Raw genomic sequence first — 15,156 nt, 5'->3', positions numbered from 1 at the left:
GTTCATTATCAGGGGCAAGTTGGTAAAGTTACAGCTTTAAAGGCACAGATTTGTATCTAGGTCAGGAACAATCCTCCCCCTGGGCCATGTCAGATCCCATGCTAGTTGATTAACGTTTGGGAAAAAGATAAGAGTCAAGAATGTCTCAAATTCCATTTAGCCGGATAGACAAGTGTCTATTGTTCATCAGCTTTATGACTTCCCTCAGATGACTACCAGCTCAGATTTTACAGCAAGTAACTAGTTCTGAGAGTCATGCACAAGCAGGGAAAAAATAAAATGTATTTTTAAGTCAATACATTTTATTCAAAGCACAATTACTTTCAAAGCTTACACTGTCATTACACTTGCATACTAACTTCAAAAATGTTTGAAGTAACAAACTTATCTGTGAAGTTAATCATTTCATTGTTTCTTCAAAGTAGGTTAATATTTGCAGACAAACTTCCCTGTTCCGTGTTTGAGCAATGATTATGGTCCTGAAGTGGAAATATTAGACGAGCTATAAATTGCAGTGGTCACACCAAGTTAAAAAGCACAACATTGAACAGATGCATCTTCATTAACATCGATTCTCTTGAAACAAAACAATCACATCGGCAAAAAAAAAAAAAAAAAAAAAAAAAAAAAAAAAAAAAAAAAAAAAAAAAAAAAAAAAAATCGCAAACCTTTTATGTAATCTAATATTCTGGGAACTATACTGATGAGCTCTCAATAGCCACCTCTTATTGTCTAGCTCAAGTTCAGTCCTGGCATAACAATAGGGATTACATTTCATACCATTGCACATTGCCTTTTAAAACTGATACGTTTTTATCTTTCTACCATTACTTGGGCTACTCAGTACACTTAATACAAGTGTATCCCTTTCTCAGGAACCTTGTCTGCTCAAAACTCACATGGGCTGTGCCAGAATTGCAGCATAACAAAAATTCATGCAAGCATGCAAACACATTAAAAACTTATTTAAAAATGATTTACTCGTCATTACCATGATAGCCAAGCCCCTTAGTGCAGCGGCAATCATCCTATGTTCTTTCAACAATTTAACGATAACACATTAAGCTACATTTGTAAACAGCCATGTTCTTGTGGCTCAGTTCTGCTTGGATGTGAAAAGACTGATCCCAGATGCATATTGTCTTCTACATATTGAATTGAGAGCACTCATGATATGAAGTCATTTGCAGATTTATGTATTAACAACTTGGACAAGGCAGGTTCGCCAGAAACACAGAAAGTTTGCAGAGACACATTTTTTGTCACTAATTCCAGCCCAGAGCAAGACTCAGGCCCATCAGCCCCAGAGAGTAGCAGGTTGTCGGCGGAGAGCTGGTGCTGCTGGTACTAGTAGACTGTGTTGTGACTGGTTGCTCGGGTTGGATCTTTCGAAAGACATTCGTCATTAAAGGTGATGAGCTGTTGGTTACGTATATTGTTGTGCTGAAGAGGTCAATCTGGAGACAAGACATTAAACGAGTTAGTTGCATGAGTCACAGGTGGAGTATATGTGCTTGCTGTACAGGCCACTGTACTTGAGGGCCACCAGAAACTCACCAAATCTTTGCTGACTTTGATCGGCTCTTTGAACACAGTCCAAACCACGACCTCATTGCAAGCAGGGGTGGTCAAGGAGCCAAGGTAACGATAATACTTTGAGCGATCCACCCCATCCAGGAGATCGTCCAGTGAAATCCCAGATGCAATTGCAACAGAGTCATCTGAGAACAGAAACACGACCTCTGAAGTAACTGCATCATTTTTATTACAGAACAGTGGATCACATTTTCCACAAGAGTAAAACATCTTTCCTTACCTTTGTTTGTGATGTTGGCCAAGTAAGAGGTCAAGGTCTTCCAGCTTGCAGGTTGACCGGTGGCATTGCCTGGCATTTCCTGAAAGTATGCATTCTTTGAAGGACCAGTAAGCAATTCTTGTTAATGATTTTACGGCACTGACAAGGCCACGAACCCGCAGCCTCGGGTATGTGAGACCGACGCACTAACCACAAGGCCAAAACCCCTGATTCGTAGTGTCTATCTATAAATTGTCGGGGAGTGATGTTTTTAACTGCACACAGTGTTGTGTGGTCCGCGCCATTACATTTGTTTTCAATTTACCAGATTAGCCAGATTTTTTTTTTTTGGCAAGGCCAACAACAAATCCTCCATAGAGAGATGCCCAAGCCCTCCTGCCATTTTTCGCTAGTTCCGGCTAATGCCATACTCTCGGAAATCACTTCGTCGCTTCAAAACAGCAGTTGCGCTCAGTGTCACTGGCAAGTACTGTCTTTAGAGCGACGAATAAGTGATATCCGTTAGTGTAGCACTGGTCAGAGCTAACAATAAGACAGCAAGTTAACGGTGTTTCCATCTCATTTTGGTTCGGCCATCGTGGTCTAAGCAGCGGAAGTAGGCGGGTGACCTCCGGCTGCATAGAGCACGTCTTCCTCAATTGGGAGACAATATTACACGCTCATACGTAAAACGTCGATGTGATCTGTATTGTTGTTTCATAGAGTTAGAGAATGAAGGTCATTTATTCTGGATTATGTGCACAGCAGTCCATAAGTGGATTACCAGTGAAAACATATAGCTATACTGGAGTATGTGTGATGGACAAGGGAGTATCTCCTGTCGTTTAGGTGTGAAGCGGGCCACACATTGCAGACAAGGGCAATGAGGTTTGAGTAATGAGGTCAGAGACAGATAACTTCCAGATATTTTGGCAAAAACCTGCATGCATCTAACCTCAATCAAGAAACCAAGAGCAGCAAGTGCTTCGGAGTCTGCAAGAGCCTGGGTTGTGTTTCCATTATAGGATGCCTTGATGTTTACAATGTGCAACTGTGGGAGGGAAGTTAAGAAAATATCTTAGTCAATTTATTGCTTCAACTTCAACTTCTAGCCTAATGTGAAAAAAAAATATACACACCTCCATGGGGTAGCGCTTGCCATCCACAGTGTGCTCAGATCCAGGGACAGAGGAGCCATTTCCCCAGTGCAAGTGGAACTGCAGGCTGTTGTAGGCTTCGGGCAGACCCCCTCCTGAAACTTGAACACCGCTTCCAAAGGTAACCTTGACTGGAGGAGGTTAAAAGACAGGGTGGACAAGTTTAAACTGATGAGAAACAGGAGAAAACTACTAAATAGGACAAGTGCTGTGACCAGAGCCGGCCGTCCCTATAAGCGAACCAAGCGACCGCTTAGGGCCCCGCTGCGACTAGGGGCCCCGCCGAACTATGGTCTGACCACGACCGTCCGTAACCCATCCAACATGACCTGATTCCGACTGACCTGGCAAACCTACGGATGTTGGTAATGTAATGCTCGGCGTTGCAGACAGGGCGACAAGTGAGGATCATGATGTTTGATTGATCGAAAACTAGCAACAACGATGACGTACATGCGTAGCGAAGCCCGCCATCCAGCCCCGCCCACCGGCGGCGCCTTCCCCTTCCCTCAGTGGACTTTTGGACGGCAAGTCAATGATTAATTAATAAAGACAAAATGAAAGGAGTCCATCCATCGGGCGCAGAAAAGAAGGTAAAAGGAGAAGGATGATGATGAAAAGGGACAAGTGCAAGGTCATTTTTAGTAACGTAATTTAATTTTTTAGTACTACGGACGTAGGCCTAATTATTATTTGATAACTAGGTCTAGAACCTAAAAGACACTTAATCAATACAGAGAGAAAGAAAGGAGAAAATAAAAAAGGGAGGGGGGGAGAGAAAGGGCATTCATTCGACAGTCAAAATCAAAATGACGTTTAAAACAAAGTGATTAAATTCAAGCTGTTAATATTTATTGAAAATAGGCAATACAAATATTGTTAGAAAAACGATGCATCTACTAATATGAACTGCTTTTATATGACTCGGCCAGACTCAGTTAGACCTAAAGAGAAGCCCCCTCTGTGCTCCCTGGAACACAAGGGAAGGATCACCACAACGCAAAGTGGATTTGTGGCACGCGGTTTTTACTGAAGAACGTAATTATGGACAAATGACTCAAAGGGCTCAACTATGAGCGCGAGGTTAAACAAGCCAGGTCACATCCCGCGGCCGCCTCTCACCCGTCCTGCCGGTGTTTCCGATGCTTTCTAGCGCGGAGGCGTTGTCGAAGTTCCCGAAGGTGAAGGCGCCCAGGTTGGCATCGGGTCGGGCCGACGCCGGCGCGATGTTGATGGGCGACTGTCGGATGCCATTACAGTATCGAGCAGAAAGGGTCGACCAGGTGTCGTCATCTACGAACACACAAGGAAAGGAAAGTCTCTGAGCAGCGGAGGATGCAAACAACCGGTGACATAAGAATCAGCCAGTGAAGAGATAACGAGGAGGTCACTCACTGCAGCTCGGCAGGTGATAACACCAGGCTGGACGGGGGAGGAAGAGGGGACACGCTCATCACTTCAGTTGGTCTCCATGGAGACGCAGCGTTCGTCCAAAGAGTCGTATGTTATAAGAATGCAAACATGAAACATGATCGTGAACTCGGAACGCGTCGGATACCCACCGGTCGACTCCGAGGCGCAGTGGACGCTGGACACGAGGGCGCACGTGGCGAGCGCGGCTGCTACGAGAGAGATCATCTGAAGTAACAGTCAAAACGTGAACATCCACCGATTAGATACGGATATCGAGAGTTACTGTCCACATTGTCACCAAAAAAAGAAGGTCAAAACTGTGTCTTTTAAAATGGATTTTTTTTTTTTTACAACAATCACAATCCGAGGCGACTTGTTCATGTGGAACGTTTGAGACGCTCCAGTGTGAAGGCACGTTTCAGACCATGTCTTACCTTGGACACACCTGTGCCTTCGTCCGTGTCCCAGAACACCTGGAGGCCTCGCCCTTTATCCTCTCACCCAGGCCCCCTCCCTCCCCCCAGGCCCCCTCAGGCCCCCTCCCTCCCCTCAGCCCCCCCCCCCCCCCAGGCCCCCTCCCTCCCTCCCTCCCTCCAGGGGAGGGGAGGGACACATACCACATGTGCTGCAAGTATATGTGGCAGGTACCCGTTTGCATACTGTAGCTTTCTGGCAGTGATATTAGAGGTGTTGTTTTGAGTTTATTTGTTGGCATTGGCATCAGCTGCTGTTATTGTATACTTGTTTCTTTTTAATGACCAAAAAAGGACTGCGGTGCACCTAAGTGCTGCAAAACCTCCAAAATATTAAAAAGTTAACGTTCCAAAGTTCATGCAACTACTGGACATTCGCCGCATAATTTTTCTCCTGTGGTTTCATCCCCCTGCTTCAGTTTATTCATGCAAAGTCTTTCTATACTGAGCTTTTAAAACACAGTAGCTTCCACTGTCGTTGACACTACACTGTAAATTCTACAACAACAAAGATCTTTTCTTTTTTAGATCATCAAAAACAGTTTGTGGTGAACCTCGGGTCCATTTGTTAATCCAGTTTTGAGAGCTCACCGGTTCACAGTATAGTCTCAGCACTATAGAATACCAAGGGCCCAAATTAGCTTTGGGGCCACATTAACCCAACACCCATGAGTTTTCTTAGTGGGCTCTGCGCTGCGTCTCCTCGGAAACTCGAAAGTGGGGCATTTTTTAACATTAGCATTAATCAAAATCCGAAAAAGTCTGACTCATATGATGCTATATGGTACTTTTTAAGTAAAAATGTCCACAAGCATGCAAGAGTTACTGATGAACGATAACCGCTAAATGATTTGATGATCAGTTGAAATAAAGTAAAAAGTTAGAATTTCGTTGGACAGACAGACGGAGGGAATGTGAGCTCTCTTGCAAAAAAGGCCAAAATGCTCTGATGATTTAAGTAGAAACTAGAAGGGCGCTTGGAGAGCACATACCTCCACCAAAGCTAACACCCCTAATCTTGCCATATTAAAAAAGTGAAGAAAAAAAAAACCTGGGTCTTCTACAAAATTTGATGAAAATTCGGCATAGTGGTTTTTAAGTACTCCTGCTGAGACGCAAGCAAACAAATGAACGGCTACTGAGAAATGATCTCATAGGCAGAGGAAATGAAGTGCCATGATACAGCATCAGGCCTGGAAAATAGCTTTAATTCTGGTTTTGTTAATAGATGCCAGGTGCAGGCTGAACGAAACAAAATCTTACTGGTCGTGAATGTCTGTTTTCATTATTACTAAACAACTATCCAAGGAAGCAGTGTTTAAAAAATGGATTGTCAGTCTTAGTACTGTATCTGTAAATTGGAGTCTTTTTACGTTGGCACAAGGGGAGTGATTCACGACATTTTATAGAGCTCTCTGGATTTTATTGATTGGAAATTTATGGCTCTTTCAAGTTTTTCTTGGTTTTCTTGAGTCACCTCTGAGGTGACTTTGCTTAAACTTTAAAAGTCCCATAAGGTTTTTATGACAGTTCACTCCAAACCAACCGTTTTGGCAAATGTTAGAATTTGCATGACATGTTATCTGCTTCATGTTTTCTGCTTCAGGCAGTTTTTTTTTTTTTTAGATAGCCACAGTTATATCAGTTGAATCAAACATAATTCAACCAGTGATAACAACCTATAAAAGTTTTGAATTTGAATTAACATAATCTTTCTACTAGGCAAACATCTGCAAGGATAGCAGATTCTTTTTTTTCTTCTTTTTTTTAATGCCGCAGCCATTCACATTATGTATGTGGCTGGTTCATTTATATTTGGGTGAAACTGTAACACTGTTTAACACTGGTGATAAAAATATCCCCCGAATGAGATTCAATTTACAATGAAAAAAGAAAATTGTTTACCAACTTGAGAAAAATAACTTTAATTGGTAACACACAAGTGAATCGAGTATGTTTAACTTGAGGTTAACGAGATAAGACTGTTGATAACTTTAAATAAAACAAACTTAATTAATTTGTTTCTTACCAATTGAAGTAATTTCTTTTTAAGTTGGTATGCAATTTCTTTTTTCAATGTGCATAAAGATAGACAGCTGTAATCTCTAATCCCTATAACTTTACCCATTGTCATTTAGATTTTGTATATTTGAGTTGTGTTGTCAGTGAATATAGTGGACTGATTTACACTGACATGTAGTGGAAGGTTAGATTATATGTTTATTGTTTATTAGGATCCCCATTAGCTTCAGCGAATGCAACAGTTACTCTTATTGTTATCAGGTACACATATTAGACAACAGTCTTGACTTACCTGAAATGTAATTGTTCATTTTGTTCAGTATATACACTGTGCTAGTTTTGGAGAAAAAATTATATTGCCATTTTTAATGATTTTTACAATTGTGGTTGAAGGGGGAGAAAGAGCCAAAACACAAGCCCCGTTAGCGTTAAAAAAAAAGAAAATAAAGAAACTTCTCTCGTCAACTTCTAGTTAGCATCTTGATTATAAAATTATATAACTGCATACCACAATGTCAAAAATAACTAACATTTGCTTGCAAATACTGTAATAATGTGACAAATACAAACTGATCATTCCTGCAATATATGATTATCCTTCACAGCAGTTCCAGTTAGTTTAACATTTTTCACAGATGCAAATGAAAAAGGAAGGTGCAGAGACATGCCAGCAGCAGAAACAGTCCGATGGGTCCAGGGCCACTGGCTGCTGATGAGCTGGCGTAGATTGTCCTGTCGTGAAGAGACTGTGCAGGCCGAAACACGTTTTGATATCCGGTCTGAGTCGGGAACAGTGTCATCTGGTGGGGTTAAACCAAATTTTAGCTTTCAGTCAGGACAGACCGACATTACAGCTTATCTTTTGACTGGATGTCCATGGATCTGAAGCCCTTAGCTAATGTAGCTAAGGGGAACTACCCTGTAACACAGGGTAGGGACATAGAACAGAAACTGATCAAGGGTCTTTTTAACCTCCCATGCTCCATGAGTCGCCTTACCACGCTTTGGTCCACTTTCACAGACTCTTTAAAGACGGTCCAAACCACTGCTTCATTGCACAAAGGGGTAGTTAAGGAGCCATTGTAGCGGTAGTATGAAGCTCGGTTCACTTTGCCGAGTAGGTCGTCAATGGAGATCTCTTCTGTGATCTCAACTTCTGAGTCTGAAGAATAAAATGCATAGAAAAAAAATCATCACTAAATTTTATGTCTGCACATGCAGCATTTTAAAGGTTACAGTGATTCAAACCAGTGAGGGCTCACTGATGTTTTTAATGGCTGAGAAGGAGTTGGATAGTGTCATCCAGGCTTTCATATCAGACGTTGGACCCGATGTGGGATTTGGCTACAGAGACAAACAAGGTGAACAATTGAGAACATTTGAGTAAATCATGTCAGTTATCAAAATTTGGGAGCTGGTTTTAGGAAAACTACTCCGCTTACCTCGTGAGGTCCTGAACTGCTGCTGCTGCTTTTGGTCGTGTCCGCAGCCTAGAAAATAGACATTGAGAAAAGTCTTTTGCAGAATAGACTCTTGTTTTTGGTTAAATCTAGACTGGAGAGAAAGCAAAGCTTGGTTTTCTTTGCCTAGTAGTTTAGTAAGGGACCATTTCAAAACCCAAATGAGGAAAAATATCATGTGTTGTCTGTTAACCAAACTGCTGAAAGAAGGATATCCCATGTGTAACATTTCGTTTCCCAATATTCACAAATATCCACATAAAAAAGCTTTGTGATGAATGAGAGCAGGTGGAGATTACCTCAATAAAGAAACCCAGAACTGCCAGGCCATTGGGAGTGTCTATTGCCTGATCCAAAGTTAAATCCTTCCTCTTGGTCACTATATGCATCTGGACAAAGACATAATTGAGGACATACAGTACACACTGATGAAAGCTAATTCTATTACAAACCATTGATTTAAATGAAACAACTCAGTTTTGTAATTACTTCCATCGGGTATCGTTTTGAGTCGACCGTGTGCTCTGAGCCTTTAGACTCAACTGATGTGGAGCCCCAATGGAAATGGAACTGAAGGACAGAGTAGACGTATCCCAATCCACCCCCCGATACCTCCACCATATCTTCTTTCAGTACACACTTAACTGGGAGTTGAGTGAAAAACACAATCAAAAGTGGCTTTCACAGACTTAATGCATTTCAAAATGTCCATTTTTGGCTGTCACTGTCATTTTGAATAAGATTAATACTACAGTTTACTTTATTCCTAACTATTACTTAAAATAACTCCATAATTACAGATCTATTTCATGAAATGAATAATGGTTCCACTTCTGAGATTTGAAAACAATGGTTTTGAAAACTGTCAAACCTGTGTGACCCGTGTTAGTTATATACTTGATGGCATGTTTGTCATCAAACATTGTGTAGGTGAAGGTATCGAGGTGCTCATCAACCACTATTTTCTGTGTCTCAATGTTGACGGGTGACTGGTGTTCTCCACCACAGTGGGAGTCAGACAGCTGTTGCCATTTAGTCGGACTGTACACTGAGGGCAGAGAGGAAAACCAAAGTTTTAGACAAGCCTATGAATTCAATTCAATCCATCAGATTTATACTGTAACTGTGCAAATGTGCTGATACATACTACAGTGATCTTCATAGCACCATGGATGACCTAAAGAAGAGAGGAACGGTCATATTTAATGTGTCAACACTGAGTCATAGATATCATGAGTCATAGTTTGCAACTCACTGGGAGGGGGAGGAGTTGCACTGGAGGCAAACACTTGGCGTCCATTGAGAGCTTGTGTGGGCCGATAAACGTTTGTGCTTCCTGTAATCGCAGGAAACCGCTGAATCTAGTAACAGAAAAAGACAAAAGTTTACTCTGGGAGATCCAACAGTGAAGTTATGGGCAAAAATCTGAGGATCAGCATCAACTGATGAGGTGACAGGCTCCTATACTGCCATGAATGTGGATCCGGTTTTGTCAAAACTCCCTGTTGCTATTCTATTGAGTTGGAACACAATTTATTGTTTTAATCAACGTGTAGACGTAGACTATTGTTTAAAACTTTCATATCTGATTTTGTTATGCATCGAGTCATGCGCCTCACTCAGTTATGTGAAACACAAAGCATGTCACATGCAGAGAGACATGTGGGGCTCTTCATCAGCCGAGTGCTGATGGCTGTCATGTAGATAAGATTTCACATATCACATGCAGCCTGACAAGGGCTTTGTGTTGTTGCTACAGTGAAAAAAATTTCATACAAAATTATCAAAGCAGACACCAGCATATACTAGTATTCGCGAAAGATTCCTCTTGTCATAGGTCACTTTTTTTACTTCACTTCACAAGCAAATTCTTTTTATATTCAAGCATTTTTACAATCCAGTATTTTGTCATTCAACTCTGACACGTCTCTGACATCAAGTTTAATGGTGTTCTCGCAAACTGTTCAAGATACAATCAAGGCTGAAGACATTTGGATATTTAGACAATAATTTTTTTCTTCAGACACTTCAGATTTGGTACATTCAATTTGAAATAACAGAATGGGTACTATATGTGTGCAAAGTCTCATCTTTAATATGAGGCACTCCTTAAATGTATCATTTCATGGTCACATCCTTATGCCCACGCCCTCCCCACAGGGGAAAAGAGGAGGCTATTCTTTGCACTATACTCTTCCTTAGTCACATGGCTTCTCATGTGACTGCTATGCAGATTACACCCAACTATATATGTCTCAGTCTTGCCAGCATAACACCAACCTCAAAAATCCCTAAAAAGGCCATACCTGGCACCCACCTAAGTCAGTACATACAATGGTTTTGTCTCACCTCGACGACTGCAGAGCACAGTGAGATCCCAGTCCAGACTGTCCTTTGTCCTTTGTGGTTCCCCGATGGTGGTTCAAACTATTTCACACTATATGAGCAGGGGCATTCCTATTTATCTTCAACAACCTCTTTAGGACTCATCTCTTCCGAGAGAACCTCCTCCCATAACACGTCTATCACCCTAACTAGCACTTGCCGTGCTCTTTCAATTTGTCTCACTGAACAGATTTAGCACTTAGTACTAACTTCCAGGTCTCCTGTTATACTGAGGCTGTAATGTTTTCCCTCACAAGCGTCAGTCAAATTAGTAAATATAATTTTATGTAAACCGGAATGAATCTGCAGATTCGGGTTCTGTAATTCATTACTTTTCTGGCCCATCGCTACAAACAACCCCTTTGTAACTGTAATATTGTTTTCACTGTCATATTGTTTTTAATTCATCATTGGATACATGCGTAATTATAAAAAATCATGATTGACAACACAACATTGGCTGTGGTTCTGGAGAAAGAGCATGTCATTCACTAAATTGACTCCTGGCTCCTCCAGTCTGCATGTCCAGGTGTCCTTTGGCAAGACACTGAATCCCAAAATTGCCCCATGTGTTTTCATGTTTGAAAGTGTAAAGTGCTTTGAGGGGTCGTTAATACTAGAGGAGTGCTATACAAAAGCAGTCAACCTCCTATTTATTAAAAATGTATTGTATTTTAGGCCCTATTTACCGCTTTTATTTTATATTTCTTGGCATTCTGTCAAAATTCGGACAAATACAAGCACTTTAAATGTCTCACGAGGCCTTAAACATTGCTCCTTCTGCGGAGGAGCGTGTGTTGACTAAACACGACCCTCTCTCCTCCTCTCACCCTGCAGAAGAACGTTTTTCCAGGCCGCCCAACTCACCAGATTTTTGTTGATGTTGATTGGCTCATGAAAGACCGTCCATGCGACCGCTTCGTTGCAGCTGGGTGTGGTGAGGGAGCCCATGTACCGATAGAAATTTGTGAGGGAGACCGTTCCAATCAGGTCATCAATAGAGATGGCATGGTTTACAGTAAGCTCGGTGTCTAAGGAAAGTTGAAGAAACAAAGAAAGGGGCCGTAGTCAAGTGAAAGGAGACATGTAGATTTAAATGCACCAAAAGAACGGCAAAAAAAGATGAGTGTAGCTCGACATGAGGGCCTGACAGGATTGACATGATTACAATACAATACAAATATGCTGGTACTAAACATGTTTCAGGTGACAGCATTTGATAGATTGCGTGATGTCTGACTATTGGCCTGGGGCTAAATATTTCAAATCTCTTTTTTATAAATGCATTACATGTCTTGGTACATCTTATATCACAGCAACCACGATACATCCTGCACTGGATCTCTACACGCTCGATCAAATCGCTGCAACCTCCTCAACTTGAATATCGTACACGAAAACCTAGGCGTAACAAAAGTTCCACATCTACCTGTGTCATTGGTCAGGTAAGACGTGAGTGTGTTCCATGGTCCAGACATATCTCCATCTTCTGTTGCCTTTGAGGAGAAGCCATTACAATTTCAGTTGCAACGTGAGTATGGTAATGCTCTCAAGACTGTGCATGTATTTTACTTGTCAATTCTGTCAGGGAGTCTAAATAAAACACTCAGATGCTGCTATCAGAAGCCAATAAATGACCTTGTACAGAACACATTTCATAGGTTCAACCCCTTTTTCCAATTATAAAGCTGGAAACATCTTTAATGACCCTATCTTTGATGCAATTTCCAATACAAAATGTGTTTAAGCAGGCTTACCATTAGAAGACATTTCTTTGCAATAATAATTTTGTACACATACATTTATGAAAAACCCAAGAACAGCAATCCCTTCTGAATCCGCGACGGCCTGTTCTACGGTGAGACCTTTTTTCAGACTGACAATGTGCATCTAAAAGAGATAATACATATTGATATTAGGCAAAATATAAACGGAGTGAGGTTAATCTAGAGTGAATGTCAAACATTAGAGTACCTCCACTGGATATCTGTGCCCATCAATGGTGTGCTCTGAACCGGGATGATGGAGTGTGTCACCCCAGTGAAAGTGAAACTGGATTGTAGAATATGTTCCATTGAGTCCACCTCCGCTCACTTCAACTTCATTTTCCTTCAGCGTGCATTTCACTGTGCATGGAAAGGAGGAAAATGAAGTTACAGTCTCAGTATGCAGACGTTTCCTCTCTTTACGATGAGCAAAGACTCCTGTGTAAACTTTGTACAGCACAACCACCAACATGGCACGTCATCTAAAAAAGGGGGCAGGCTAACTTGTCTACATTAGGATGCTCCATTATCTTTGTCTTTAAAACTTCAGGCTTTGAGTGTGAACATATCTGAATTGGCATATTTCAATATGTTTGGTCCATTGATTGGGTCCAAGATATCTAATTTACAGCAAATACTAGCTTGTTATGCAAATTTATGATTAAATTGGGCCGCTAGGCAACCAGATAGAGTGTGGCCCATTTACGTTGATGTGCAGATTTGTTTTTTCCCTTGACCAATCGATCAAATTCTTTGGATGGACCACAGCCCTAGTAGTATATAGTATACAGTCAATTCAAAGGTGAAAATGACATGTGTAGCCAGGGTTTCTGTACCTGTATGTCCATCGTTTTTGATGGTTTTGATGACGTGTTGAGAGGAGAAGTTAGTGAAGTTAAAGTTAAGCAGGTCGGGGTTCGTCTGAACATGGCTGGTGACTATGTCAACAGGAGACTGCCGCTTGCCTCCGCAGAAAGAACCAGCGAGGTCTCCCCAGTCGGTTGGAGAGTATTCTGTGAAAGTTGAAGTTTCTCTTAAATGCTGAGGATTAATGTAAACTATCGATTGTTTGATCCAAATCACTCAGTGAGTCAGAAATCTGTTTCTTACTTACCACAGCCAGTGTAGCACCAGTCGCTTCCAGCAACTAAAACAGAAACACAGCCAACAAAATATTAAGTAATACAAGAGCCAAGTGATTCAAATAATAATGGAAACAATAATTAGTATTATTATCATTATTCACCATAGAAGAACCTTGTTTTTTTTCCTACTCTCACTCATCTCATATTTCAGATTTAGTGACGTTTTATTGAAGGGACCTGGCTTCCAGGTTGGGAACCACTCAACTAAATGACATCCATGTTAACCTAAAACCAGCTACACAAGTCCCACTATAAGTCAATTTGTGCTCATACATTGTTGAATTGTTTTTTTTTTAATCAAATGATGTAATATAGAATAATATTTGATGAATAACCTTTCTTTTATTGGTTAGATTTTTTTAAATGGCAACAACCGTATGGATAAAATACATTGTGATATTTATTGTAGTTATGATACCTCAAAGAAATGGAAATGATAAGAGCTCAGTATCTAAAGTATTTAAGTGGATATTGATGTGATTTACTCACCCCATTTTAGGAAAGCTCCCAAACTCAGGCACAGCAGCAGTGAGGAGTGATACATCTTCAAAGTGAAATCCCACTTAACTACCAACATACAGTAAAACAAACTGCCCTGCAAGAGCATTAGAAATTAGCATTTATGATGCTGATTAGTTAAATTTGTTATTATTTTTTTCATATAATTTTGAAGTGATTGTTCTCATATGACTTGATCAAATTCCTGCACTTCTGTCAGAGAATATCATTTTGTAAAAGTCTGATGAATGAACAGGCTTACCTTATGGTTCAGGTCTCAAGATCCCAAGGTTTAAAAATGGGGGACTATGATATTACATGAGGTATCACATTAAAGTAATATCCGTTGCCAAATGCGTCCACCAGCGAGGTGAAGAAAAATTGTTGCAGAATGTTTCAAGTTAGTAAAAGAGAGTAGGATGGACATGCAATGGGAGGGGGCCCCGCTGTGTATACAACACAAAACCAGTATGGGGGAGACGTGTCCTGAAAAACAGGCCTGTAGTCATATTACAGTACATTGCAATCAAAATACAGGTGCTCAGAGCAAGTCAGTGATCTGGAAAAATCTTGGGTATTTTTCATCTGAATGATTCCTGCTGCATGACATTGTTATATTTATACAGTCAATGTCCATGACGCAGCATCCAGTTTACCATATACAGTGCTCACTCACTATGGGTGAAGTAGTAAACCCGAGTTTAAACCTTAATCCCAAAGCCAAATAATCCTTTGTGGGGTTTTTTGAAACTTTGATCTTGATACATGTTTTAGTCCCAACTTCTCCTATGAGGACATATTTCATATTATTATATTTTTATTTCTTGTCCCATATCTTGTCCTGAGTAGTTTCCCTTAGTTAACATCTACATCTGATTACAACTACATTACTGCATTATAAACCATTCATTAAATGTTGCTTGCACATGAAAAGTGGGAGGATTAAAGTAAAGTGTCACTATATTTGCTTATTTGCTGCAAATTACTCTTACAACAACACAACAGGACACATGCTGTTAAACTGCAATGCAGGATGGATTCA

General features: G+C 40.8%; 2 protein-coding genes across 3 annotated transcripts; both read right to left on the bottom strand.

Moving 5' to 3' along the window:
• Window positions 1-282: 282 nt before the first annotated feature.
• On the bottom strand, window positions 283-4,862 carry LOC118287511 (carbonic anhydrase 4-like). Of its 2 annotated transcripts, none has more exons than XM_035612790.2 (9): window positions 4,800-4,862; window positions 4,515-4,590; window positions 4,348-4,374; window positions 4,075-4,245; window positions 2,935-3,083; window positions 2,751-2,846; window positions 1,817-1,910; window positions 1,558-1,721; window positions 283-1,457 (listed from the first exon to the last, which is right to left on the bottom strand). In XM_035612790.2, exons 2-9 carry the CDS (start codon window positions 4,588-4,590, stop codon window positions 1,266-1,268), a joined length of 969 nt encoding a protein of 322 aa, XP_035468683.1. In that variant the 5' UTR covers window positions 4,800-4,862; the 3' UTR covers window positions 283-1,265. The 2 variants fall into 2 exon arrangements, with proteins under 2 accessions (XP_035468683.1, XP_035468684.1); XM_035612791.2 differs by having other exon boundaries at window positions 1,817-1,895.
• A 2,178-nt stretch (window positions 4,863-7,040) lies between these two features.
• On the bottom strand, window positions 7,041-14,538 carry LOC118286989 (carbonic anhydrase). Its single transcript, XM_035611665.2, has 17 exons — window positions 14,377-14,538; window positions 14,106-14,211; window positions 13,586-13,618; window positions 13,308-13,484; window positions 12,680-12,831; window positions 12,506-12,595; window positions 12,135-12,201; window positions 11,573-11,736; window positions 9,576-9,681; window positions 9,468-9,497; window positions 9,192-9,368; window positions 8,810-8,964; window positions 8,620-8,709; window positions 8,303-8,350; window positions 8,123-8,204; window positions 7,859-8,022; window positions 7,041-7,660 (listed from the first exon to the last, which is right to left on the bottom strand). The coding sequence occupies exons 2-17, from the start codon at window positions 14,191-14,193 to the stop codon at window positions 7,490-7,492; spliced, it is 1,794 nt and encodes a 597-aa protein (XP_035467558.1). The 5' UTR covers window positions 14,194-14,211; window positions 14,377-14,538; the 3' UTR covers window positions 7,041-7,489.
• Window positions 14,539-15,156: the final 618 nt, after the last annotated feature.

This window comes from Scophthalmus maximus, chromosome 16 (assembly GCF_022379125.1).
Source record: "Scophthalmus maximus strain ysfricsl-2021 chromosome 16, ASM2237912v1, whole genome shotgun sequence".
In the NCBI taxonomy this organism is placed as follows: Eukaryota; Metazoa; Chordata; class Actinopteri; order Pleuronectiformes; family Scophthalmidae; genus Scophthalmus; species Scophthalmus maximus.
This window is presented reverse-complemented; position numbering and strand designations above follow the sequence as displayed.

Coding starts and splice junctions, on each gene's coding strand:
- LOC118287511 (XM_035612790.2), bottom strand. CDS start 4,590: ATGATCTCTCTCGTAGCAGCCGCGCTCGCCACGTGCGCCCTCGTGTCC. Junction 1,911..2,750: donor CTCTTGGTTTCTTGATTGAG/GTTAGATGCATG, acceptor GGTCCTTCAAAG/AATGCATACTTTCAGGAAAT. Junction 1,458..1,557: donor TCAAAGTCAGCAAAGATTTG/GTGAGTTTCTGG, acceptor TCTTGTCTCCAG/ATTGACCTCTTCAGCACAAC.
- LOC118286989 (XM_035611665.2), bottom strand. CDS start 14,193: ATGTTGGTAGTTAAGTGGGATTTCACTTTGAAGATGTATCACTCCTCA. Junction 12,202..12,505: donor TTCTTGGGTTTTTCATAAAT/GTATGTGTACAA, acceptor TTCTCCTCAAAG/GCAACAGAAGATGGAGATAT. Junction 7,661..7,858: donor TGAAAGTGGACCAAAGCGTG/GTAAGGCGACTC, acceptor TAACCCCACCAG/ATGACACTGTTCCCGACTCA.